The sequence below is a fragment of the Cottoperca gobio genome, chromosome 24, assembly GCF_900634415.1.
Source record: "Cottoperca gobio chromosome 24, fCotGob3.1, whole genome shotgun sequence".
NCBI lineage: Eukaryota > Metazoa > Chordata > Actinopteri > Perciformes > Bovichtidae > Cottoperca > Cottoperca gobio.
Window position 1 is genome coordinate 1,966,726 of NC_041378.1, and position 27,890 is coordinate 1,994,615.

The window sequence follows — 27,890 nt, forward strand, 5'->3', positions numbered from 1 at the left end:
TGAGCTGGTTGCTGCAGGAGACACAGGACGCCGAGCTGGTTCCTGCAGGAGACACAGGACGCTGAGCTGGTTCCTGCAGGAGACACAGGACGCTGAGCTGGTTCCTGCAGGAGACACAGGACGCCGAGCTGGTTCCTGCAGGAGACACAGGACGCCGAGCTGGTTGCTGCAGGAGACACAGGACGCCGAGCTGGTTCCTGCAGGAGACACAGGACGCCGAGCTGGTTGCTGCAGGAGACACAGGACGCTTCACTATACTTTGCACTCAGTGAAACAAGCAGACGTGCTTCTTGAGCGCAGGACAGCCTCGCATAATATACATGTACGTGACATTTTAAAACCTGTTTCATAAATGTGGGAGATTATTAAACGAAAGCTCTTAAAATCGAAAAAATAAAAACAATTTGAAACCCAAAAATGACCTCAAGAGCAAGAATGTAATTCAACTAAAAGCAAACTGAAAGTGGAGCTGGTGTGCAGATCTTGTTTTGGGCACTGCTTAAGAAATTCTGTTTAAAAAAGTATTGAAGCAATTCAGAATCTTAAACTTTGATTTAAATCTGAATTCATTCTGAAAGATGATCTCGATAATGTTATATTATATTATTATATATATATTATTATATTATATTATTATAATGTTGCTTTCTTAGTTTCTCTACGTCCTTTGTCTTCGAGGAGAAACATACGTTTCATTTATTCATATGAGTATTTCTGCCCAGATTATGTTCATTAGAAATGTTTTATTTTACATAATCCAGATGGTTTTAACGGCTGCACGAAAACAGCTCCAGCTCAGCGTTTATACTTATTACTTATTGTCGGGAAATCAGATGAAAAACATTGACTTTAAATCTCTTATTGTTGCTTAAACATGAAGAATATAAATGTTTTCCAGGCAGCAACTACGTGTCCTTCAAACATATTCCACAAATTAATTAGGGCAGGTTTTAAATGTCCTTTTGTGTCCCCATAAAAAACAGTATTCTACTAGTTATTCCAGCTCGTAAGAAATATAAAGAAAGAGTAATGACCGCACACATTTCTGCAGATTTTAATTGAAATAAGACTCACAAAATGCACGTTGGATTGTATTCTACACCACAGCAGACAGCCTCCGCCCTTAAGAGCCTAAAAATGTCTCTTATGACATTAAATTGGCTCCTAAAACGTTTTAAAGCTGCGATTGAGTCCGCGTCATCACACATGCTGTCACCACTTAACATTATTGTCCACATTACAGTCCAAACAATCCTCATTTCTTCTGAGCACAGCAGCGTACACATTAATGTTCATCTCCTAAAGCTAACGAGGTGCAACAAATAGAATGAGTGTGTATGCAACACCTGCAGAGGGATGTTGCTCCTTTTAAACGACACCATCGTGCATATCACACAAGAGACATGAACAAAGTGATCCTTCTAAAACAACCAAACATCACATGAGTTAGTGGATCAAACATTTCCAAAGACAACGTGAATAAATCTCTTCCTCTCGCTCTTATTGCAACACACTCATCGTCATCATTTCCCGCTGCATTCTGCAGATTTCATTCACAAAAACAAGCCCTAGACATTCAGACACACAAGTCTTTAAAACATTTACTCTGAAACTGCAGCAGGTTCCTCCGGGGTGAGATCCTGTGTGGCACAATCTCACTCTGTCACTCTGTGCACCATCATCACTCTGTGCACCACCATCACTCTGTGCACCATCATCACTCTGTGCACCATCATCACTCTGTGCATCTGTGCACCATCATCACTCTGTGCACCACCATCACTCTGTGCATCTGTGCACCACCATCCCTCTGTGCACCATCATCCCTCTGTGCACCACCATCACTCTGTGCATCTGTGCACCACCATCCCTCTGTGCACCATCATCCCTCTGTGCACCACCATCACTCTGTGCATCTGTGCACCACCATCCCTCTGTGCACCATCATCCCTCTGTGCACCACCATCACTCTGTGCATCTGTGCACCATCATCCCTCTGTGCACCATCATCCCTCTGTGCACCACCATCACTCTGTGCATCTGTGCACCACCATCACTCTGTGCACCATCATCCCTCTGTGCACCACCATCACTCTGTGCACCATCACCATCACTCTGTGCACCATCACCATCACTCTGTGCACCACCATCACTCTGTGCACCATCATCACTCTGTGCACCACCATCACTCTGTCACGTTGGTGTCACATTAACTTAACAACAAATCATTTATTAGATCGTATTTCACTTGTTTTCTCTCGTGCTCAAAAGATAAATAACAAACAAGTCTCGTCAGATGTATGCTAACGCTACAATATGAATGTTTGAACGTTTAAAACACTGCATTGTTTACATGCAGCTCTGACAGAAGCTGTTCTCACTCCCAACGTCCCATACGGACGCTCGGTCAGGAGCCCTGCGCGTCAACGTATGAGACAGTTCCTGTGTTTTTTTGTCTTTACACTACATCCCAACTCTAAAGACACCAAAGGATCCCTCATGCGTCGGTATCAGACGGCGAGGGCCGTTGCAAAAGGTGTTTGACGCCCTGTAAACAGACGGGGTTGTGCATTTCTACATTTTGACGCATTTTACTTTCACCAACTGTTGCGAATGGGAGTTGTGTGAAATGAAAAGATATCGCAGAGCGTTTCAAAGCACGGCCGCTCTTTTATATAAATAAATCCGGGGATGTGAGCGACAAGTCAAGCTCTTAGTATGTCCAAAAACTCAGCTGCGAAACATTGCTCCACAGCGCCCCCGGTGGTCAGAAACTCCACAGGAATCCTTTAATGGCAAGTGGTCAGGTGGGTAAAGGTGTCCGGTCAAAGTTTTGACTTTTAGAGCATTACACTGTGTTGCACAAACACAAACATAATATGGTCTTAAAGGTTGTTTTCTTTGCTTCGAGTGCACAAACTGTAGCATTTCAAACGGCCCCCGTACAGAGACGGGCAGGAAGACTTAGCGTTACACAATCATATGTTGTTTACCGTCTCGTGAGATTAGATTACATTTAAAAACATAATTACATCCCACAGCTGCAGCTGTTTGGTGTAATTACTGTCTGTTAATATCAGCAGCTGCAGAACAGCTGACGCCCCCCCCCCCCCCAGCTCCACACTGGAATAAATCCTCCAACAACACCTGAAGTACAACGCCAGGTGCCCTCCAACCACCACACACACACACACACACACACGACACACACACACGGACACACACACACACGACACACGCACACACACACACACACGCACACACACACACACACACACACACACACACACACACACACACACACTCTTTAACCCCGAGTTTACTTCCTCAGGTTAAATATTCACACTAACCGCGAACAACGAGTGATTTTAAAGGTGCATTCAGAGAGAACACAAAACATTTTTCTCGTTTTATTGTGCAATTCGGGTTCGACAAATATCCAATGAGAAGGTCCACAGGGGCCAGAGGGGGCCTGTCAACATGTCAGACTTAAAGAATAACATGTTGATATCTACAGAACATTTGTAGATGAAAATAATAAAGCTATCAGTCAAAGTTTATTGTGCATCTTGTCTCTTTTTTGGCAAATGAATTGCATGAGTGTACCGCGTCCTGGCAGCAACATTACCGTGACAGGAACTCCACTTATTGTCGAGCAGCTGCAGGATGATTGCATTTCTTTTGCAGGAGTAGAAGCGTTTTTTATGCACCACTTAGATTAAATCTCAAACTGTTCGCTTCCACTCACATCTTCCCTCTGACTTTGTAACATTTGCATCACCTCTGAAATGCGGTTCAGTCTGAACACACCTTAAGACTTTTGAAGAAGTTGCGGACGGACCTGCAACGCTTGAGGATTAGTAAACCGCGGGCTAAAGCACGGGAGCCCCACGTTACTGCCACGCCTCAAACATCACAGTTAAATCGCTGCTCGAGTCCACAGGCCACACCTGAAGCTTCACCACTGCAGCCTCACTGCAAAAACATGGAGGAATTAGGATTAGCAGGATTGAGCCTCGTGCGAAAACGTCCTTTTGGTTCTCTGCAGTCGAGGTTTTCATTGAGTAAGGTAGCGAGGTAACATAAAACCCCACAATGCATCAGGCTTTGTAAACAAGCCGATGATGAACATGACATTTATCCACTGGAGCAGACGGCACAGTGTCTCTTTAATTGGTCACATCGAAGTCGTCCTGCGCAGACTTCCTGTCTCTGAGTACGTTAAAATAACAACGTAAAGACGCTCAACTTTAAACACTTTGAGGTCCCGTGTGATGACATATGCAGCAATATGGAGTATTAATTCTACTGCACTTCATTCATAAGAACAAAGCGGACTTTTGAGGTTTAAAGATTAGTTGATTAAATTGCCTTTAACATGTCAAAGTATCTCTGGAACTAATTCAATTTAAATGAAGTAAGTTCTGCAGTTTCATGAGCTCGCCTTCCTCTGTACACCGGCCGGATGTCAGGTCGCGTAAGAAGAAAATGTCTCGTGATTATTCATCGCTCAACAACGTTGAACACGTCAGAGACAGGGAGGCTGCTTGGATCACGTGTGGGAGCTCCTGGGATTTGAACATTTGCATATTAATCTGTTGCAGATGCAGGAAGGAATAAAAGATACAAGCTGTTGATAAAAACTCTCAAAGAAAAAAGTATTCAAGTAATATTTAATCCCATACAAAACTTTGTTTTGCTCATTTCTTAATCATTTCAGGATTTATTACCTTTTTATGCAAAATATTTTCCAAATTTGCACTTCTTATTACTTTTGCTTTATCAGTTTTGTATAAACTTGCATATTTGTGTTGCAAATGCCTAAAAGTGTGTTTAATTAAATAAAATAAGGTACCATAGAAAGCTTGACTACAAAAGTAAACTGAAAACCAACATGCCAAAGGTGTGTACGTTTATTTCAGCCTAAACTACAAACAAAAGCATTATGTACATTATTCTGAGTTTTTATATTCATATTCACATGAATGCTTCCTTATTTTTGGATGTTGGTGATATTACATCAAATCTAAGGCACAAGCGATGCGTGGCAGTGATGGCAAATATCAACAGGAACCCCAGGAGCTCGACCACATGGAGAGAAAATAAATACATATTTATATTAAAGACAAAATATTTCTGTCCCCTCTTATCTGTCTGAGGTTTCTCCTCAGACTTTAAGGATGTATAAGGCCCCCCCCCTGCTGGACGGGGAGACGCAGGAGATGAGGTGAGAGTTCAGGTTGCCCTATTGGCCCGACGCCCTCGCTGCTCTCTGCTGCTGCTCCAACATGGACCTGAGTGCTGGGGACATCATGGCGGGGGGCATGGCCGGGGTGAAAGGTCGCAAGGGGTACTGCGCATTTTTACCAGGGATGTAAATGCACTGGAAGTATCTCTGGCCTGGGGAGACAGCAAGATAACATACGATCACTTCAAATTAAAATAACGACGTCACTCCATTTTAATGTAATTCAAATGCATCATATTCTATAAGATCAGTGTATGTTTTTAGCTTTGTGACGATGCATAAATATACATTGTGCCTCTCTCTCCCTCCCCCCTTGTTTCCTCTCAGCTATCCGATGCATCCAATGCACTGACATTAAAATAAATGTCCAGCAACTCTCACCTGGTTTCTTCTTTTCTGTCGTGTTGTCATCAGTCTGGGTCTCTTCTGCAAGAGATGAGATAAAATACATTGTTATATAGTGTGTGTATGTGTGTGTGTGTGTGTGTGTGTATGTGTGTGTGTGTGTGTGTGTGTGTGTGTGTGTGTGTGTGTGTGTGTGTGTGTGTGTGTGTGTGTGTGTGTGTGTGTGTGTGTGTGTGTGAGTGTGAGAGGAGATAAAGGAGCACATGCATGTACAGTAAGTAGGAAAAAGAAAGGTGATGATCTTTGGAGTTTTTGTGCTCTTTCACTTTCATGTTAAAGTTTATATTTGTAAGAAATCAGCGACACCTCTTATATGTGTGTTTTAATGTTGGTGCTTGTTTTGTGCCAATTGTCATCAGTAACAGGAAACATTTAAATGTTTTTCTTCCCGCAATGACGGCCATATTATCTCACTTCCGATTTATATCTCAATACAGCGACAGTTGGGAGAATTCCAATGTCACTCTGATTTCTGCAGGAAGTCCTCTTCACACACTCTGCACGAAACCTTTTCTGTATCTAAGATCCAAAGCAGGTTGGTTTCATTATCAAGCATAAAACAGAGCGTTTGAATACATGTATGGTCGAGTCCATAAAGTAGTGACACCTCATAAATAAAAGCACATCTCAACAGACACATGGATGTTTGTCAGAAACCTACAACTTTGGAGCAGAGAAGTCATTTTTGATGAAACAGGAAATACCGTGTGAGACGTTAATATGAGGAAAGTGTGGAATCACTCGGGCAGTGGGGGAGTGTTGATACTCCACCGGATGACTCAATAAGAACTCAACACTAACACGCACGTTTAATGGGTTTTGCTTCATGGATTTAATCAATCCAGCTAAGGGTTATTGTTGCCGTATTCACCAAAGGCCGTAATCTCCTGTGATGACTCGAGGCGGCTCTGAAGGCCGGTAATCTCGTCTCAATCAGCTCATCCTATTCAATTCCAATCACTTACGTTGCTAATGTCGTTAAAGCAAATTCGTATTGAGTCAACCCGGGGAAAGACGGTGGAAAAGAACTGAATACCTTAAGCTTTACAGGAAGCCCTTTTTCCAATCTCTATGAACAACAAGCATACGGTGTAAAACATATCACAGTGTTCAAGTAGAGTTTCTTTTTTCATCTGAGATGGTGGGAGAACAGCCGACCACCACCTTCCTGCCCTGCAGTAAACACACTTCTCCGACCTTTCCTGTCACCTAACCTCCCCCCCCCCCCCCCACTCATCAGCCTTGTCGTATAAAAACCAGCACATTTCCACTCGTTTCCAGCCAGATTGTCTAGTTAGCTTAAGTGCTGGCTTTTTTTTTCTGCCCGCCTCACTGCCTGCCTGCCCACCTGCCTGCCTGCCTGCCTGCCCACCTGCACACCTGCCTGCCCGCCTGCCTGCCTGCCTGCCTGCCTGCCTGCCTGCCTGCCTGCCTGCCCACCTGCCTGCCTGCCTGCCTGCCCACCTGCACACCTGCCTGCCCGCCTGCCTGCCTGCCTGCCTGCCTGCCTGCCCACCTGCCTGCCTGCCTGCCCACCTGCCTGCCTGCCTGCCTGCCCACCTGCACACCTGCCTGCCCGCCTGCCTGCCTGCCTGCCTGCCTGCCTGCCTGCCTGCCTGCCTGCCTGCCTGCCCGCCTGCCCGCCTGCCTGCCTTCCTGCACACCTGCCTGCCTGCCTGCCTGCCTGCCTGCCCGCCTGCCTGCCTTCCTGCCTGCCCACCTGCCTGCCTGCCTGCCTGCCTGCCCGCCTGCCCGCCTGCCTGCCTTCCTGCCTGCCCGCCTGCCTGCCTGCCTGCCCGCCTGCCCGCCTGCCTGCCTTCCTGCCTGCCCACCTGCCTGCCCGCCTGCCCGCCCGCCTGCCTCCCCACCTGCCCGCCCCCTTTTCAGATAGGTTTGCCTGTTTTTTTACTTAATTAAACGTGAACTTTTATCTTAACCTGCCTCTGAGTCGTGCTGCTGGGTGCTTTACAGTCCACATTGTGCACAGGTACGCTCGCAGCTGTTTTTTCTTACACTTGTTATTCTTTTTACGAACAAATTTCCTGTGTTGGGGGGTTCAGGAATGTCCGCGAACATCATTCACTTCTCAGTTCAGGAAGTGTTAAATCAAATCAAATCAAATCAAATCAATTTGTATAGCCCAATATCACAAATTATACATTTGTCTCAGTGTGCTTTACAGACTGTACAGGTTACAACATCCTCTGTCCTTAGACAATTAAGTCGTCATGGTGATAAATAACTTTTATACTCACTAGCTTGTGATGGTTGTTTCTCTAAAATGTGAGGGGGGGGGGGAGAAACTGATTACTGTCAAATGTCTGCAGCACGCACACTTTTCTAATTGTGAATCCATTATTATTAGTATTATTATTAGTATTATTATTATTATTATTAGTATTATTATTATTATTATTATTATTATTATTATTATTATTATTATTATTAGTATTATTAGTATTATTAGTATTATTATTATTAGTATTATTAGTATTATTATACATATACATATACATATACATATACATATTATTATTATTATTATTATTATTATTATTATTATTACCTTGAGCCCCTTTGACAGGTTTCTTTTCAGCCTTCTCAGTTTTTCCTGTGAGAGAAGAGACAGCCCTGTTACATCCTGCCAAATAACGCTCTGTGCACATTTAATATTCCTTCAATATTATTCTCCTCTCGACATGTCCCTAATTGGAACTGTATCATCCATAAATCAGCCCATATATACAAGAAGTGTGAAGAGCTTTAACATTAACACGTCACTGCTTGTTTAGATGACATTAATTACTCCATTCAGTGTCTTAGAATGAACCATAAGAGCCATAAAAACGCTTTTACGACCAGAAAACGTATTCTTATGTCTCCACAAACCCAATGAAATGTAAATGTTGTTAATGTGAACAAAAACTAAATGTTTTCAAATGAATGATTTTTTTCATTTGTCACATTTCAGTGTCGGGCTTGGAACAAAAAAAAGACTTAAAATTAAAAAGACTTTGGTGGTTCAGGGGCTCTGCACACACTTCCTGTACACTGACACTTAAAGGCAAAGAAAAGGCCCTAAAATAATAAATATATTTTTTTTAAAAGCATTAACTTACTTTTCTTGTCCGCCAATAATTTTGATCTTGTTTTGTCTGAAAATTAAAAGACATTAAAATGAAGAAGTGCAGGTTTCATCCCACAGGCCGGTGAAAGCCTCCGTGGTGTATCGTGTGTGTGTGTGTGTGTGTGTGTGTGTGTGTGTGTGTGTGTGTGTGTGTGTGTGTGTGTGTGTGTGTGTGTGTGTGTGTGTCACACAGCAGTGACAGTAAAGCTGGTGTTACCGGGTTCAGGAGAAGATCTGGCCGGTTTCTCCTCCTTTGCCTGAGACGTCACATTCGCCCTCCTCACAGCTTCTAGTCTGGCTCTCAGTCTGATCGGCTCTGGTTCTGGTTCTGGTTCTGACAAATGAATACTTAGATGTTAAGTCACACTTGAACCTAATTCTGGTTCAGCATCTGCACAAGCTGCTGCGCGCTCAGACCTTTCTTTGCCGGCGAAGCCTTGACTTTGCTCCTGACGGCCGACGCTTCTGAGAGGAGCAGAAACAATTAGTTTCCACTCGTCTGTCACGTGACTGATGAGAAAGATGGATGACTTGTGCTTATTAACGGCCAGTCAGTGTGTGTCGTTACCTGTCTTCTCAGAAGCTGGTTTCCTCTTCTCTGATATAATGAGGAAAGAGTTGTGATTAGTGGCCTGAATCATTTGATTTGTTGGTGTCATCAGAGGGAGTGGATGAGTTTGTATATGACTTTACTTTGACGCCGTGTGTTTTACCTTTCTGAGCAGCTGCAGGTTTGCGTTTCTCTCTCACAGCTCGCTCTGCAAAAACTAACAGAAAAGACAAGAAATATAAATGAGTACCATCTCAAAGTTCACATTACAGTGATTTTATTGTGTTTTATGTGAAGTAGAAACTATATTTAATCATTCGTTACCTTTCTTAACTGCAGCAGTTTTGGTTTTCTCTTTTACAGCTGGCTCTGTAGAAGAAGACGATATAAAAACTATAAATTAATACAATCTTAAATCTATTTGTACATCCTGTTTGCTCTTTGCATTCTGCAAAAACAATATTTTGGCTGTTCCAGCTGTTTTATAATTCTGTGGTTTTATTATTTAAACTTATATTAAGATTTATTTTATTATAATTTGTTATGAACATTTAACTGTTGATCATAGTGACTTATTTTATTTTATTATACATTTTACGATGAACATCCTTCTTTTGGTGCAGCCCTGTCAGGTGCATTGGATTTGTTCGGAAGCTGCTGTATAAATAAAGTTTGATTGATAATTTGAATCACCTTTTTTAGCAGCTGCAGCAGTTTTGGTTTTCTCTGCAGCTGCCTCTGCAAAATCAAATGCAACCGATATGTGATGTAAATGAACAGAATATTATTATATTATTATATTATTAAGACACTTTCACTTTATTTATGTGAACTAGAAGCTAAATGTTTATTACCTTTCTTTGCCACCGCAGGACTTTTTCTTTTCTCTTTTTTTGCAGTTTGCTCTGCGACAAAGAAATCATTAATAAATGCAGTTTATGTTGCATTAAAATGAACAACCAGTTCGTTACGCTGTAAATTACCTTTCTTTGTTTTCTCTCCGCCGGCTGCAGACTCTGAGGGATCATTGGAGGGAAACGTTGACTTAATTTTCTATAATGAATTCATTGTTACAGCACATTGTGTCGTTGCACATCACTGTTAATGCTGCAGGCGGAGTGATCCTCCAGTTTACTCACAAATCATGCATCAGGTGGAGCATACGGTACCTTTTCCTGAATCGGCAGCCTTGGTTCTCTTCGTTGCAGCTGTGAAAGATCACTTATTATTATTGTTGACAGCTTTATAAAGAAGTGTGTTTGAGTTGAACTGGGAGTTAAACAGTTTGTACCTTTCTTGGTGGAGGCAGCCGTCACTTCTCCTTCAGCGGTCTCTGCTTCTTTGACAGAGAAGAGTTTAGATACGTCGTGAACTTGAAGGTCACAGCAGTAACATTCATATTCTGAAGCTTTTATATTGTGAATCATGAAGTTTCAGAAGATTATCGTATTTATTTTAGAAAAAGTAACAGCACTTTATTACAGTTTGAATAATTATTATAATTAAACACAAAGTATTGAGTGTTTTAAAAATAAACCTAAATTTGCATAAAAGCTGAAATATAATGTCTCTAAATACATTCTGACTCTAATCAGTGATGAGGAAACCAAAGGGAATAGCAAAGAGAGCTTTAATTAAAGATGTTTTTCTGCTCAGAGCTTTAAGATTTTCTTCCTAAACCTATTTCATACATTTAAGTGGTTTCTAAATATATAAATATTAGTATAATATAATGAATATAAACAGAGACATGAATGACTCAGAGGTCAAGATGTGGAAAATAATGAGGCAGCAGTGAAAATAAAAGGTTTTAACCTCGATTTTAAAATAAGTAAGAGAAAGTTCATTCTACCTCTGTGGTGCAACTTCATTTGAACTACTTTGCGTTATATTGGTGTGTATGTGTAACACTTTCATCTCCGAAGCATGGCTCCTTCTGTGCACAGCGTCACCTGGACACATCTGATTAAAGTTTGCAGTCTGCACCTCAGGTGTTTCTTAAGGCGAGACACTAAAGGCCAAAACATCGATTTTTCATGCACTGGTCAATTTTCTCTTTCAGACTAAACACATTATGTGTTTATTTTAGTCTGTGCCTTTCTCCTACATTCAGCATTAGATAATGCTTCATTTGCATATTTAAACATAGCATTTCAGAAAACGTTTTAATGTTTTTATTTCAAACCATATTCATTCAAAGATAAAATCATAAAACATGTCTCTGAGTGACACAACATTCCTCAAGCCATCACGCTGAAACACTATAAGAGATCGTAGTTCTGCCACATTGACAGAAAGCTTTGAATGGACTTATTATTATAAATAATAATATTACATAATAGAATAAAGTGAGTCTCTCGTCTCTTCTCACCCTGAACTGGAGCTTCAGCTGCAGGAGTCGGGACCTCAGGCTGAGCTGGAGCTTCTGGTTCTGTGTCTTCTGGCCGCACCGGCTCCGTGTGAGGCTGCATCACCGGCTGCACTTGTAGATACGGTTGATACTGTGCATAGAGTGGCGGCAGCGGCTGCCCTGGTTGCTGCTGATAGAACGGGTGCAGCGGTGGAGCTCCGGTGTGGACGGGGTGAGCGGTCAGAACTGGAGCAGAGGGAGCTGGGAGAAAAATATGTTTTTATATTTAAGACATTTACTGATATTATATCACTTAGTTGATGTGACGACAGTGTGCACACCTGACACGGTGGGAGGAGGGTACGGGTTGTCTGTGACGACGTGATGAACTGGAAGATAAATGTATTTTTGAAGCAGGTCGTCGGTTAAAAAATCTGATTCCTTTATAGCTAAGATTACTTTACTTACCGTACCAGCCAGGTGGGGACGGGCAGTATACTGGTGCAGGTCTGCAAGGCCCGACTGAAACACACAGAAGATGTGTTTATGCACGCGTACTTTAAAGAAAGCTTTTAATTCATGATGAAGATAAAGTAATAATAAAACCTTCTTGTCCAGATTCTTGGACCTCTTCTTGTTTTTTGGTCTCCGGCTCTGTTGAAGAAAAAGGACCAGATGAGTGTGTGTGTGTGTGTGTGTGTGTGTGTGTGTGTGTGTGTGTGTGTGTGTGTGTGTGTGTGTGTGTGTGTGTGTGTGTGTGTGTGTGTGTGAATGAGTGACTTATTATAATTATATTTTTATCATTATTATTATTATTATTATTATTATTATTATTATATTATTATTATTATTATTATTATTATTATTATTATTATTATTATTATTATTATATTATTTATTTATTATTATTATTATTATTATTATTATTATTATTATTATTATATTATTATATTATTATTATTATATTATTATTATTATTATTATTATTATTATTATTATTATTATTATATTATTATTATTATTATTATTATTATTATTATTATATTATTATTATTATTATTATTATTATTATTATATTATTATTATTATTATATTATTATTATTATTATTATTATTACATTATTATTATTATATTATTATTATTATTATTATTATATTATTATTATTATTATTATTAGATTATTATTATTAGCGGCTGATTCATCCACTTACCTTTTTTGGGAGTCTTGGTGGGAGTCTTTGCAGCTCTCTTGGCTTTTCATTGTAGGAGAAAAACATCCAGTTAATTAAAGTTGACACAACTTTGTGACAGAAATTGTGAAACAGCGTTGAAGTTGTAACTACTCATGTGATGTCTGTGCAGCTTTCTTTGCACGTCTCATACGGTTTAAGCTAAATGTAAAGTTGACATTTTGAGAAATGCTGGCCGAGCGTTAAATGAGAAGATTGATACCGCTCTCGTTTCTGTACGATGAATATGAAGCTGCCGGTTAGCTTAGCTTAGCATAAAGACTGGTAACGGAGGGAAACAGCTAGCCTGGCTCCGTCTAGAAGTTACACAAGCTGCCTCCCAGCCATGAGGGTCATTTATGGTAAGGACTTTTCTGATTACCTAAAACTGTCCCACCCCTTATTACAAAAGGTTAAATAAAGTAAAAACATGTCCATGTTTGTTCGGTTTGTTTGTTCTGGAGTCCAGATAACGTAGTTAGCTAACTAAATGTGCACCGTAGGGTGATTTGTGCTGTTAATGTTACCCATGACTTGGGGAACAACCGTTCTTCTTCTACTATTTTATTCCTGTAGTAAGTGTGAGAACCTCAAGAAGACGTGAGTACCTCTGAGAAGAGCAGGAAGTTTCCTGATCCGCCTGATTTTTGGCTCCAGAAAGGCGATTCTGGGAAGACCTGGATGCAGCACGTGCACATTTAATTCATCGCATCACAATAACAACAAGGAGAACAAGACAAAGGTGGTGTAGAGGTGGTGTAGAGGTGGTGTTACCTTTTCTTTTGGGCTTTTCGTCGGCCTTCACAGCTTCACGGTCTTAAGATAAGTAAAAATGGGAACTTTACTTGGTTTGCTTCACGACGCGCCGTCACAGTAAACACACGAAACATCATTATCGTAAATGTGTCTGATTTGTATTTGAACTGAAACCGAGGTTGTGTGGTGGCTTTAATGACACATTGTTAAACGCACCTTTTCTCCTTCTCACCGCTGAAACTCTTTTTGGAGCCTCTGCGAACACAAAGATTAATAATCACTTTAAACGGTATGGAATATAATACAAGAGCTTTATCTTCATTGTTTGAAGTGCATCTACCGCTGCAATAGTAGATTTCTGTTTATATTCAGAAACATCTTCTACTTAATGACACTAAATGCACGATGTGTGAACCTGCAGGAGCGTCTCAAACCTTTCCGCTCCACAGTCTTGGTGTCGGACTCTTTGGTTTTTGCAGAGTGCATACAGGGACATGCTGGAAGCACAGAGACACAGGTGAAGTGCCAGCGAAGGTAAATATATATATATATATAAATATATGTGATATGTGTGACGTCATCTTCTCTCTCTGACCTGTGGGTTCAGCCACCGGTTTGATCACATCCACCGTTGCCTTCTCCTCATCGTCGTCTTCATCGTACTCCTCCTCGGTCGTATCTTCAGGCTCGTCTACGGTTTTCTTCAGTTCAGCTGTCGGCTCTTCATCCTCCCCCTCGTCGTCGTCGTCGTCATCATCATCGTCCTCAAGAGCGGCAGGCTGACTGGTGACTGAGGGGGGAGCAGAGACAAAGATTTGAACGCTCATCGTTGTCGACTGAGATCAGAAAGAAACTCAAGGAATACTTTGAAATGTTACAAATCTGGGTTTCATGTTCACATGTTGCAGTTATTGGAAATATCAATAATGTCTGAAGTGCAAAGCAAGTTTTAAACCTCCCAAAACTACTGCACACATTACCTGGTGCACTTATTAGAGATACGTGTTCAGATGTTCAATCTCTTTTATGTCTTTGTTTGTAGTAACTTCATATTTATATGTAATATGCATATGGAGGATAAATAAAAGCACATTTTAGCATTAAAATTAAGAAACTTGCATATTTGTTTGTCTTGCTGTAAGTAAAGGAAACATTAGATTAAATGTGTGAAATAAATGATGTGTGAGGTGAAAGTACACAAAGAACTTCTGGATTCTTTGTGATAAAACATGAAAAAAGTGTAATATTATCATTGACTTCATGTTTCAAATGATGCCACTGCCGTTAAATCTTAACGGTTTTATGAAAAGAGACTCAAACTCTGATTCCCACCAATGTTTTCTGCTTCAGCCTCCTCAGTCTGGTCTTCATCCGCCGCCTGTTTGTCCTCGTCTTCGTCCTCGTCTTCGTCGGCCTCAGTCTTCACCGCCTCCCCCTGGACAGTGAGCGCTGCTGCAGTGGAAGCTGCAAATACACAGTGTCGTATAAATACACAGCCTGTGTACAAACATTACTTTATATACGTGTTAGAATACTGGGGTGGGAAAGATGTGGACCTGGAAGTGATGTTAGGAGAAACATAACCAAATAAAAATGTTTAAATGCGAATATTAATTTATTTAAAATTCAGATTTATCCTGATAAAATTGTTAAAGATTATAAAATGATTAATAATAATAATGATTAATTATAAAGTGATGGCGTTAGAAATGCTCTTAACTCATGTTAGTAAAGAAAGATCATAATATTAAAGCTGACGATCTCTCTTTAATTATTTTTATTGTTTTAATTAGTCTTAATTAGATTTAAAATGTTATTATTACGTCTTCATTTTTTTAAAGACTCTTATAAAATGTAAACATAATCATTCACTTTCTCATTTTCTATATTGTATATATTATTATTTTTATTTATTTATTTTTTTGCTATATATATTTATAATATATATATTATTTTATAAAAAAAATTTGCTATATGTATTTATAAAAATAATATATATATTTAATTATTTTTGCTATATATATTATATAAATATATATAGATTTATATTTAATTTTAATAATAATATATATATATATATATTATTATTTCTTTTTTAGATTTTGTTTTTTGCTATATATATTTTTTTTTCATAAAGTCAGTTTGAATGACACCTGCCAGCCAATCAAAAACAAGCATTTTCTCTGCCTGTGGTGTAATATTAATATTAATATTAATTATAAAACGATTATTAAAATGAAAGTAATCATTAATTCTGGACTGTACCTGCTAGCAGGACGCCATCAACATCATCATCTTCATCATCGTCTTCTTCATCCTCACTAGCTAAAGACCCTGATGTGACTTCATCTTCATCATCATCATCATCGTCGTCTTTTTCAGCATCAACAAATGTTTCTTTTTCTTCTTCTCGATCGAAGGTGAATTCAAATGAGTTGCTTTCGACATCTTCATCGTCTTTGTCGTCGTCGTCATCGTCGGCCGTGTCGTTGGAGATGTCATCACTGAAGATGGTCTCTTCATCAGTCGTAAGAGCGACGTCATCATCATCATCGTCTTCATCGCCTAAGACTCCGCTGTCTGTACTCTCAAAGGGAAGGACTTCCTCTTCCTCTTTGTCAACATCGTCGTCGTCATGGATGTCTTTGTCGATGACATCATCAGGTTTGTCATCTTCGTCGTCTTTTTGAAGTGCAAACTGAAGGTTGAGGTCAACGTCTTCGCCAAGGTCAAGGTAATGGTCGAGGTCAAAGTCTTTGTTAGGTTCAGGGTCAAAGTCGAGGTCGTCGTCTTTGAGTTCGCTGTCTTCCTCATCTTCATCGTCTGCAAAGTGCTCGGAGGAGGCGACGGAGACGTCCTCATCTGATTGGTCCTCATCATCATCATTAAGATCGTCTTCAGTGTCTCCTTCATCATCATCATCATCGTCATCATCGTCCTGGACAACAGGTAAAGGAGGCAGATCTTCCTCTTCAGCGAGTTTATGATCGTCATCTTCATCATCCTCACTGGCAGCAGGAATAGGAGGAAGATGAAGCTCCAGGTCGCTGTCTTCTGCGATGATGTCGTCGCTGTCGGATGTTGTGACACCCTCAGCTAATCTGTCGTCTTCATCGTCTTCATCATCGTCATCGTCATTCTCTTCGTCCTCATCACTGGAGAGAAGTGCGGATTCACTGACGTCTGAGGAGTCAGTGAATGCATCGTCGCTGGTATCGTCGAGTTTGTCGTATTCGTCTTTTTCGTCATCTTCATCGGGCAGGGCTGCGTCTTCGTCACTGTGTTCGACGTCAACAGGTGCATCAGACTCAGAATCGGGAGACACCGCCGACTCTTCATCCTCAGAGGTGGAGATAGGTTCAGGAGTAACTTCATCATCATCATCCTCATCATCATCATCCTCAGCGTCAGCGGCTGCAGGTTCAGACTCTTCTACATCATCTTCATAAGCACCATCTGCCTTCTCTTCCTCATCGTCTTCATCATCATCATCATCATCATCTTTGTCAGTCTCTTCATCAGCTGCTTCCTCTTTCACTTCATCATCTTCTTCATCAAGTTCAGCTGCAGCTACTTCAGGTTCCTTCTCATCTTCCTCGTCTTCATCTTCATCTTGATCCACCTCTGCAGCTGCCTCCTCTTCCTCCTCATGTTCTTCCTCTTCTGCCTTCACCTCATCCTCCTCGTCATCACCAGCTGCTTCAACTCCCTCCTCCTCCTCTTCCTCCTCCTCCTCATCTACAGCATCTGCCGCTTCCTCATCTTCCTCCTCTTCTTCCTCCTCATCATCTACAGATTCTTCCCCCTCCTCTTCTTCCTCCTCCTCTTCCTCCTCATCATCTACAGATGCTGCCCCCTCCTCTTCTTTCTCCTCCTCTTCCTCCTCATCATCTACAGATTCTGCCCCCTCATCTTCTTCCTCCTCCTCTTCCTCCTCATCATCTACAGATTCTGCCCCCTCATCTTCTTCCTCTTCCTCTTCCTCCTCATCATCTACAGATTCTGCCCCCTCTTCTTCTTCCTCCTCCTCTTCCTCCTCATCCTCCTCATAATATTCTTCCTCCTCCTCCTCCTCCTCCTCTAGTCCTTCCTCCTCTACTCCTTCCTCCTCCTCTTCCTCCTCCTCGTAATATTTTTCATACTCCTCATCATATTCCTCTTCTTCATCTTCATAGTCCTCCTCATCCTCATCCTCCTCCTCTAGTTCTTCCTCCTCTTCTTCCTCCTCCTCCTCCCCAGCAGCCTCCTCTTCCTCTCCGTCTCCTCCTTCCTCCTGCGTCACGTCTTCTTCTTCCTCCTCCACAACTTCGATCACCGGTTCGTCCGTCTGCACTTGCATCCCTATAACTGAGAAACACGTCAAAGTTATTTTCACTTTATGTTATTTTGTATTCGAACATCGAAGGAATCAGTGAAGCTGCTGCAGCTGCGTCACCGCCGGAGCTGCGATGAAGGAAGTCCTGAGACTGAACGCAGATAATAAAATCTGATCTACAGACAGTCAGGAACCGCCACGTTAAAGCTCAGACATGGTGCATACCTTTACTCCGCGAGGGGAGGAACTCTCCTGGAACACAAAGACATAAATCAGGAACACAACTAAACAAAAGTATAGATTTAGTTGCTCTTTAGAGCAGGGGGGTCAAACTCATGTTAGTTCAGGGGCCACATGCAGCACAATGTGATCTCAGGTGGGCCGGACCAGTAACACCACAGCATGATAACCTGTAAATAACCACAACTCCACATGTTCCCTTCGTCTTAGTGCAAGAAACATTCTGAAAATGTTCAAATCTAATGAAATATCTTTTTACAAAACATTAAGAACAACCTGACATTACATTTTTACACTTTGCAAAGTCATCCTGTGGGCCGGATTGGACCATCTGGCGGGCCGGTTTTGGCCCCCGGGCCGCATGTTTGACACCCCTGCTTTAGATGCTAAGTCACATACAGTCAGAGTTAGTAAACGTTTAATAGCTCATGGAAGCAGTTATCATTTAAAGTTATTATTGCAGCAACACACAAGATTTACCTCCGTTACTGTTACAAGGGGGGGGGGGGACAGGGCGGATTATATCCATACGGGGTTAATCTACACGTTCATGGAAAAACAGTATTCATAAAATACCTTTTGCTTTCTTAATCTTCACCTCCACTTCCTCCTCCTCCTCCAACCATCTTGAATCTTTGAGATTGTTCATACATCAAGTCAGCTTGAAACTCCATAAGAACAATCCCCACATGTGTTTCTATACTTTCTGTTTCACTCTATTTTATTTACAAATCAAAGGTTTTGCCAAATAAAGTCAAGCAAGAACAAAGTGCATCTACGGTTCAAGGTGCTTTGCCAGATGATTATGCATTTTCTAAAAGTGTAAGATAACGAACAGCACATGCAGCGCAGCAGGAACAAGACATCCACAGCAGCGAGCACGGCTGCAGCAGAGGGACGATTGCAAAACAGGAAATACATAAATAAATGCTTCAATACAAACCTTTCTTTCTCACGGCGTACAGATTTCCTAGGAAAGAGAAGAAGGAAGTGAGTAAAACAATTGTAACTTTTTATTTGTGTAGCTTTTTGGGATGCACATGTGTACAGTACCTTCTTCTTCTTCAGGAGCAACCAGGTTGGCAACAAACTTCAGCATCACACTGATGACATTAGTCGATTCCTCCACGGCCTCGTTCACCGCCTTCATGGGGTCAGAGCCGATCTTGCTGAGACCTCCTGGTGGAGCAGGGACACACTCTTTCAGCATCTCGTGGCTGTTAGTTGACCAAACAAGTGTAATTCCAGGAAGAGTTTCTCTTGCTCACACATTTCGGAAAAGGTCGGAAAACAAACTGTTGAGCGAAGGTTAAACTGTCGTGGGGCTGACAAACTCTAAAAAAGATGAAATCTGGATTTTTTTTATGAATGGATTGAGATGATCCCCCACACACACCTTCCAGTTTAACCTCAACAAAAGGCCTTCGACGTCACATACTGCTGTGCAAAAAGCATTTAAAGAACGTTGATCCTCTTTCATCAAGTTGTTTCTCATGCGATCTAATCTGCTTTAAAACGCATCAGATTATTTTAATATGCCGGTCAACACACTTCTGTGTTTCTGCAGCTTGATGAAGGAGGACCAGTGTGGACAAGATGTGCATCATTGTACACACAAGGGAGAAAACTAAATATTATTCTCCTTATTTATTGTGTAATCTGTGGTCAATGCATTGTTCATTAGTGAAACAAAATCCACAGAGATTAATTTTGTATGTTTTCGAGCCCTGAATGCAACCAGCTCTGCACAAAAAGCAAACAGGCAAACAATAAGGTATAAAAGAAAACAGAAAAACAATCAATTATAGCAGTAAAATGTATTTTAAAGGCGGAGATTTCAGATGAGATTGATTTGTTTTATTTTACGATATATTCCAGGAACCGCTGGAGCAAAGAGTGGAACCAGAATACTTCATATTTGAACTACACACACAATAAAGACGACATAAAAGAAAAAGAAATAAGCATGCTCAGAAATACTTCTTCAAAGTATTATAAGATGCAGACTTTCTAACATTGATAGCTAATATTAGCGCTCAATGTTATGTCATGTTAGTTTTTATCTTTTAGTAAGAAGCTTCTGATCGGAGGAGTTAGTAGCAAATATGTTGCCTTGCCTCCACGGCCTGAATCCTTTAAAACCTTCCTGACGACAGGAGGTGGGCGACCTGGTTGGATGAGAAACAATAAGCAGAAACATTTAGCAAAGTGTTGTAGAGAAAGATGGAGCTGTTACATAACGTGTTTCTGAGATGGCAGGACGAGGAAGATGAACTTTAAGGTGTCAGAAAGAACGAAAGACAAGTTGATATTTCTATAAATATCAAATGATTTGCCCTCATGTTCTTTTTTTGACTTTTATTTCAAGGCACGGTTGTGAATATGAATATCTTATTAGCAATATTACAGTTTAGGGAGAATGTATGAACTGCTATGATTTGGTTGAAGTAATAATTTAGAAAATGATGAGTAATAAAGTAAGTTGTTGTTGTTAGGGTTAGAAAATTGAGTTGAACACAACAGAAAATTAATGAAGTTTTGATGCATTGTTTGTTTTAATGTTGTGAGGAGAAACAGAACCAATGCAACTTAGTGATGTTTTCTACCAGGGTGGTTAAAAGTGTTGCACGAAGACGTTAAGATAAAGAATCAAACTAAAATGAAGAAAGAGAAAGACAGAAGAAAACATTTATAATAAGACAAAACAATACGTAACAATATACAGAACAGTGGAAGAGATATGTCATTAAATGCACAACTAGAATCCACAAACTTTAAGCAGTTATTAAAAGAAGAACGCCGACTCGTCTTCATTTATAGCTCTTAGTGAACTGACATTAACCTCGTTTTATAGTTAAGCACTCAAAGCAGGTTGATAATTGTGCAAGAATACATAAAAAAAACACAATATTTTCAGCCAAACCTTTAAAGAAAGAAGAGATATTTGAGAAAAGTTATACTGACGTTATCAAAAGCATAATTTTTTTATTTTGTTTTTGCTTTTTCATGTTTTGAAACTAAACCTATGTGCTTGGAAATGTATCAGAACTTAATACTCAAACCTTAAGATCTTCAAGTCCTGCACTCGCATATTGCTTCAATATTACAGTATATATCTCTATTCAATACTAAATTACACCATGTGCAGCATATTGGTAGCCTAACTTGACCCAAAACTGCTTACAATTCCACAAACTAGTCTTCGAGTACTGACCCTCAAGACCGAGCCGACCTGGAAGCCAGAGCCGGCCCAGAACAGAGCCGAGTGTGCCAACGCTTAGCCACAATCTGCAGGCTGCGATAAAACTGATGTGAAAATGTTCGTTTATGATCTCCACCCGGGAGTTTATACGTTTACGTGCACTTTGTTCATGATGCACGCTTACCTGAAACGGTCTTGTAGTCCACCAGATCAAACATGATGACAAAAACACAAGACCATGTAATGAGGAGAGCGAGAACCAAGATCCAGGCCAGCGGGGAGCTGAAGGTGGAGTGGAGTTGCTCTGTGAAGGTTTTCTTGGGTCCTCGCCCGACGTCTACGTTCTTACTGTCGATGACCATCGTGGTGGTGGACGACCGCGCTGAGGAGCAAAGAAGCTGCGATCAGATGCAGTGCAGGAAATATGGACTTCAATACAACAGATTTCATTTATTAACTAAAGTTATCAGGTACATGTAATGGAGTAAAAAGCACAATATTTGCCTCTTAAATGTAGTGAAGTAGAAATATTAAGGAGCTCAGAATGTAAATACTCCAGTAAAGTACAAGTACCTCAAAATTGTACTTAAGTACAGTGAGTAAATGTACTTAGTTACTTTCAGACATTTGCTATGTGCTACCTGATGCACAATAACATAAATAAATAATAATGAAACTAAAATAATGAAACTAAAATAATGAAACTTAAATAAATTCAATAAATTCAATAAATAAATAAATTCAATAATGAAACAGTAAAAAGCAAAATGTTTACTCAAGGTCATAGGCCTCATGTAATAATTAAAAGACCACAGGCCCCATATTTTTGAACATCCAGATATAATGGCGTCTGATACAAAAGGATCGCCGATGAGAAGCTCTCCTGAGCTCACTAACGTTACAGAGGACGCCATTAATGTTTACAGCTCGCTGCTGTCACAAGCATGAGCCTCGTCCGTGCGTAGATGCACGCTTACTTCTGTGCAGTGATACAGTAAAAAGAAAATAGTTCCTACATGAACCGGCTCACAACCAGTTCTGTGGATGATCTTGAGTAACCGGGTCATGATATCTGCAAAGAGACATTCCTGAGTTTTGTATATTTGGATGTTTTTTGTTGGTGCTTAAACAAAGCAAATCAAGTTCTGTTGGAGAGAAGATCGGACCAGAACAATGTAGATGGAGAAACAGCACAACTTTAACTTACATTCAGTGTAATGTGGTTTAACTTGAGGGGAGAAACCTGAACCTGTGTGGGAAGAGGGTCCAGCACCTTTAATATTCAGAAGGTTAAATGTTGAATTTCTGACAATATTCCCAACAGACTCTCCCAGTTCTGCACGTCTTTGTTTGTGTTTGTATTTATTACCACTTTACTGAACAGGAACATGTTTTGTTTTGATTTAAAATGAGAGTTATTCAAAGACAAGTTCTGTAAACACTGATGCAACATGATGGATGAGTTTTCTCAGGTGAAATCAGTTACACTGTAGTTGCTAATGTCCCTGCATGTGCGTGTGCGTGTGCGTCAGGGAAGCTCAGGCCACCTGTTGACTCTCTTCAGCTCACTGCTGGCAGCTACTGGAGGTTTCTCCATTACTGCTGACTCAAACAGCTTTGCAGTACTCTAAACACGACACACACACACACACACACACACACACACACACACACACACACACACACACACACACACACACATCTGTCTCGCCACATTACCCCGACAGGTCCGTTCACAATACGAACAACGGCATACGAAACCTGCCACGGCGTTGGCAGCTGCTACCGGTTTAAGTAAATTTGAGTAAATGTCTCGCTTTCTTTTGAGGACATAGTTAGAAAGAAGACAAACTTCAGGAAACAATTTCTGTGTGGCATCTTAACTATAGCTCAGTTTCTTATTTTAACTTAGTCTTTCCAGCCTGTCCAGAAGAAGGTATTTTAAAAACTGCAGACCACACTGCAGAGAAATGAAATGTCTGCGACTTTAAGAAGAGCTACAGACCAACAGATTACAGTCACATCACGTTCGACTTGTTCTCAATAATAAGAAGTCTGCAATTTACATTTTGAGGAAGAAGTTTACTTTGACACAATTCTGTGACTCAAACTGACTGGAGTTCCTAGTTCAACCAAGGTCTCTCTGCGGTTACTGTCCAGTACACCACAGTCTAACGCTGAGTGCTCTTCACTGCAGTAGAGGAGGGTAATAGAACACTTCTCTGTTGAGTAGAGAAGGATTTGCTTCCTCTTCCAGGCCGTTATGGATAGATCTGACCACGTACTGTCTTCCTGTACACTACTCACTTCTCTGTTTCTTTAAATGAAACCTGCTGAATTCAGTTTTTGCACTAAGTTCCTGAAGATCGGCATCAACCATCAGAACAGACTGGTCGTCTTTAATCCATCACAACACATCTTGATCAAATCTCCAGAACATGTTGTGAGAAGATTCAGCCCTTTTTTTATACTTTTATCTACCGTCAGGTCAAATCATTGCACCGTGGCCATCTTGTTAGAGATTGTGCCGTAGTGATTATGAGGTGGTGGACAGGTCTGTGTCATTTCAAATGACAAAGAAATGACACCCTAACCCTAATGCCAAATGACTAACCCTAACCCTAACCCTAACCCAAGTCGTTCCGTTTCAAGAACGTTAAGTAGACACGTGACTAACGGTCACATGTTTATCTTTTCCTAAACCTAATCGTGTTCTTTTATTGCCTAAACATAACCAGTTACAGTTATGAGCCGTGAAACCATGGTTTAGTTTTTCCACTGACCCTTGACCTCCCCTCAGGTGCCACAGAAGATCCACTTACACACAATAAATAACTCGATCTAAACACCACGTTGTCTCGACATTTACTCATTCTACTTTGGTTTTGGAGGATATCTAATGAGCACTTTCTGCACATCATCATTGTGCTTTAAAGCTAATAACTCGTCAATCTTTCCTTCACCTCACTGCCTCTGTTGACCACCACTAAACGCTTTGACCAGCCATCCATGTACGTTTCCTCCTTTTATGGCCGAGCTGTCTCCGCAGCGTGGAGGATATTTCTGTTGTTACTCTCACTGCAGAGACCTTTACGCCCCGGCCGGTTGAGCTCGGTACTGCTAACACTCAGGTTAGCTTTCCATGGCTCCCTCTAGCATGAGTGTTGTGTGCATCTGCTGCAGAGTTAGCGTTCGATTCCTTTAGGATGCAATCATGAGTACAAATAAATGGACATCCATGGAGATCCCAAGTCTGTTCTGCAGTTTATTTTCAATCTATATTTGGATACAAACATTCAAAATAGCTGAAATTGTGCAAATGTTTCCACAGAAATGTGTATTTGATCTGCTCTCTGCCTCACAGACACCAAGTATGGACCCGTTCCACAGCAAAAGCTTTGTAAACATTCCTGACGGACGTGTCATGAGTCCCGTTAATTACTCTTAAACATACTCGCTGCCATAATAAATTATATATTCAGTAGCCTTTGACATGAAAACTCTTTTAAATGGAAATGCAAGAAGCGCTGTGGTGACAGAGCATTTCAAATTTACACAGCGAAATCAAGCTACACGTAATATTTTCCAAAACATTTCACTGTTCATATATTTCGTGTAAGTGTCACACCTCATAAGATAACAAAGGAATTATTTTGCAATCTCAAAATATCGGATTTCTGTATCTCGACTTAACTGATTGGACTTTATTACCTCAAGACACCACTTTGCTCTCATGTTTATATGTTTTTTGAACCACAATATTCTGAGATTCAATAATGATGTTATCTCTAACATCAATACTTTTACAGTCTGTCCCAGTCAGTCCTCATGGCCGTGTGAGAGGGACGAGATATCCTGGAGGAAGACATCAAAGATTCAGGAGGATAGAAGTCTAATAATGAGATTATTAAGAAGTTATGACAGCTGGATATCCTGAGATTATTAAATCATGTTATTTGAGAAATACATATATATATATAATTAGTTATTCTCTTGGCTTTCAACCAAATGTCACAGTTTTCATCAGCAATTGGATTTCAAATTATCAGTTTGTTCTCACCTCCAACTCCACCGATGAAGACCTTCCAACGTGTTTGAAAGCTTCAGAAAAGCAAGTAAGTGACATATTTTTTAATCTTTAGAAAACTCAGTGATTGCATGTGTCATGTGATTTACTATTTCAAGTCTAATCTCCATCTGTGCAGCCACGCAGGTGGGCCGAGCTGCACTGAGGTCGCCAAACTTTAATTTACTTTTTAAGAATATAGTGCTTTTCTCAAAAATGTGCTCCGTAATAAAGTCCAATCCTAAAGCTGTGATCTGCGAGTGCATTGAGAGGCATGGAGCTGTCAATCAAGTTCAGTCTGCACAGCATCAAAACAAGACATTTAATCAAAGTTAGTGGAAACTCCTCTGTGTGCAACCTGGACTCAAAAACAATCACGTTCCCATTCAACAAAACGGTTTTGTCAATTACGTTTTGAGGGGAAAAAGATGAAGTTGCATCACTAATAAGTTTACGTTTCTATTCAAAGTCTGCACATGGAGGTGAGCGGGGGTGAAAACAAACACAGGAGACAAATAAAATAACTAACGTTCTTATTTTAAGATCTTTCACTAAACCTAAGCAAGTAGCTGTGACCAGTTTCCAAAGTTGAACACATTTAAAAAGGTTTCGTTGTATGGGAACATCTTTTATTTTGTAGGAGACAGGGTTGCAGTGTGTGTGTGTGTGTGTGTGTGTGTGTGTGTGTGTGTGTGTGTGTGTGTGTGTGTTTAACACGTTTAACAGCTGCTTTCTGATCTTATTTGTCTCATTTAATTTCCAATGCACATAAAAGAGAGAGCCTATAACAACGGTATCATCTGATCTGGTTCCATGCACCAAGTACAGCGTTGATGCTGACTGATCGCACACTGTAGATGTCACCGGGGTCTTAAAGCTGCATTACAAATAGCCGATACACGATAGCGTCATATTTTTAGATACTTCCAATCATGAAATTCCCCTACACACAAGACAGCACATCATCCGAGTGCAAAACAAAACATACATAACATATCTACATTATGGAAGGCGAGTGCTGTTGAATAATTACAGTGATAATACTTTACCTTCGACTGTTTCTGTCATAGTTTCAAAATCCCAGCAGTAAATCCTTTGTGCAGATTAAGTTGCCATGAAAACAAATATTCACGGTAGATCCTCAAACTCCTCCGGCGCGACTTAATCCCAGAGTTTAATTCCAATCCGGCAACGTCATGTGAACGACTGCTGCTGAGGATATGTGAAAACCTGAACCCACTGGAAACACTTCAGCTCTTTGTCCATTCACTTAAATCTGCGTTTTCTTTCCTTGTTCCAAGTCAAACACTTTGGTGACTGCGAGAAGGTCCAGAGAACTGACTTCCGTCTCAGTGGATGAGGCTGGGGAGACGGACAGAGACCAAATTAAGGAGCTCACTGTCTTTGCCCTTTGCCTGGTTGGGGCTATGGTTGTAGATAGAGCCGCCTGCCCCCCCTCTCTTCCCCCATTCTGACAGAATTAGATCGACCACGGGGAGTGACGGCCGATGGGAAGAGGGAAGAGAGCCTTTAAGGAAACTTTACCCCCCCAGACAATGTTGCTGCTGTAGTCGCGTGATCAAAGTGGACACTTGTTTCACACTGTTAGATCTAACTCTATCAATCTTATTTGTCTTTCTTTCTTTATTAGTCTGCACAGAAGTCTGAATCTAATAAGGTACTGTTACACTCATGCCACGTTTCTGGGCCTCAGACCCTGAGTTATTCTTAGACCGGCTCGCTGCTGCCGGTATTCTGCTTCGCCTTTTTAGGCCAGAGGCGTGACCTTACCCCCCCCCCTCTCAAATGTTAACTAATCCCCCTCCTGCAGACCTCCTCTGCTCAGTGCACAACTGTCATCAAGTGCACAGAAAGATGATAGATCAGAGTGGATGATGCAAGTTATAAGAACATTCCCGCCTCACGTTTCCAAGTGGTGTTATTGTTGGCACTGTTGTCGTATAGACAACTGGATCACTTCCCGTTTCCCCATCGGAGCCGTGAAGCTACCTGCAGCACTCATAACCATTTTCGCTCCTGGGGATAGTAACTGATAGTAAAAGAGGGGGAATCAAAAGCGCTCTCCACTTCCTTTGTGCCGTAGATGGAGCCTTCGTTTTCCTGGGAGGTCGGACCGAGTGGTGGTCGGAGTTGCATAGTGATACCGAGGCTTAGAGGGAACCGAATTAAACGCGGATGGTGTGGTGTCATCAGTATGTAGCCAATACACTGTGCAATCAACAACTACTAACTGTGGGGCTCAAAGACATATTCTCCTCCCTAACGTCTCTCTAGGAAATCTGTGTCTCTTGCTTGTTTGTAGACTCACTTCCTGAAGTGGTCGTAAGTGTTGGATTGTGTCGGGGTTTCAGACACGATCTGACAACCCAGCATGCACTTT

The 27,890-nt window shown here is 40.9% G+C and overlaps 1 protein-coding gene across 1 annotated transcript; it reads right to left on the reverse strand.

The window, feature by feature from the left end:
* Nucleotides 1-1,038: 1,038 nt before the first annotated feature.
* LOC115003883 (triadin-like) lies at nucleotides 1,039-27,084 on the reverse strand. Its single transcript, XM_029425825.1, has 35 exons — nucleotides 26,539-27,084; nucleotides 21,608-21,805; nucleotides 20,339-20,389; nucleotides 19,275-19,400; nucleotides 19,165-19,191; nucleotides 18,207-18,233; nucleotides 17,511-18,013; nucleotides 17,373-17,396; nucleotides 15,932-17,333; nucleotides 14,999-15,130; nucleotides 14,262-14,456; nucleotides 14,101-14,163; nucleotides 13,883-13,921; nucleotides 13,685-13,726; nucleotides 13,519-13,587; nucleotides 12,893-12,934; nucleotides 12,287-12,334; nucleotides 12,149-12,202; nucleotides 12,022-12,069; nucleotides 11,702-11,941; nucleotides 10,622-10,669; nucleotides 10,500-10,538; nucleotides 10,314-10,346; nucleotides 10,185-10,235; nucleotides 10,024-10,068; nucleotides 9,655-9,699; nucleotides 9,494-9,547; nucleotides 9,349-9,378; nucleotides 9,198-9,245; nucleotides 8,998-9,114; nucleotides 8,773-8,808; nucleotides 8,220-8,264; nucleotides 7,909-7,929; nucleotides 5,630-5,674; nucleotides 1,039-5,400 (listed from the first exon to the last, which is right to left on the reverse strand). Exons 1-35 carry the CDS (start codon nucleotides 26,555-26,557, stop codon nucleotides 5,246-5,248), a joined length of 4,161 nt encoding a protein of 1,386 aa, XP_029281685.1. The 5' UTR covers nucleotides 26,558-27,084; the 3' UTR covers nucleotides 1,039-5,245.
* Nucleotides 27,085-27,890: the final 806 nt, after the last annotated feature.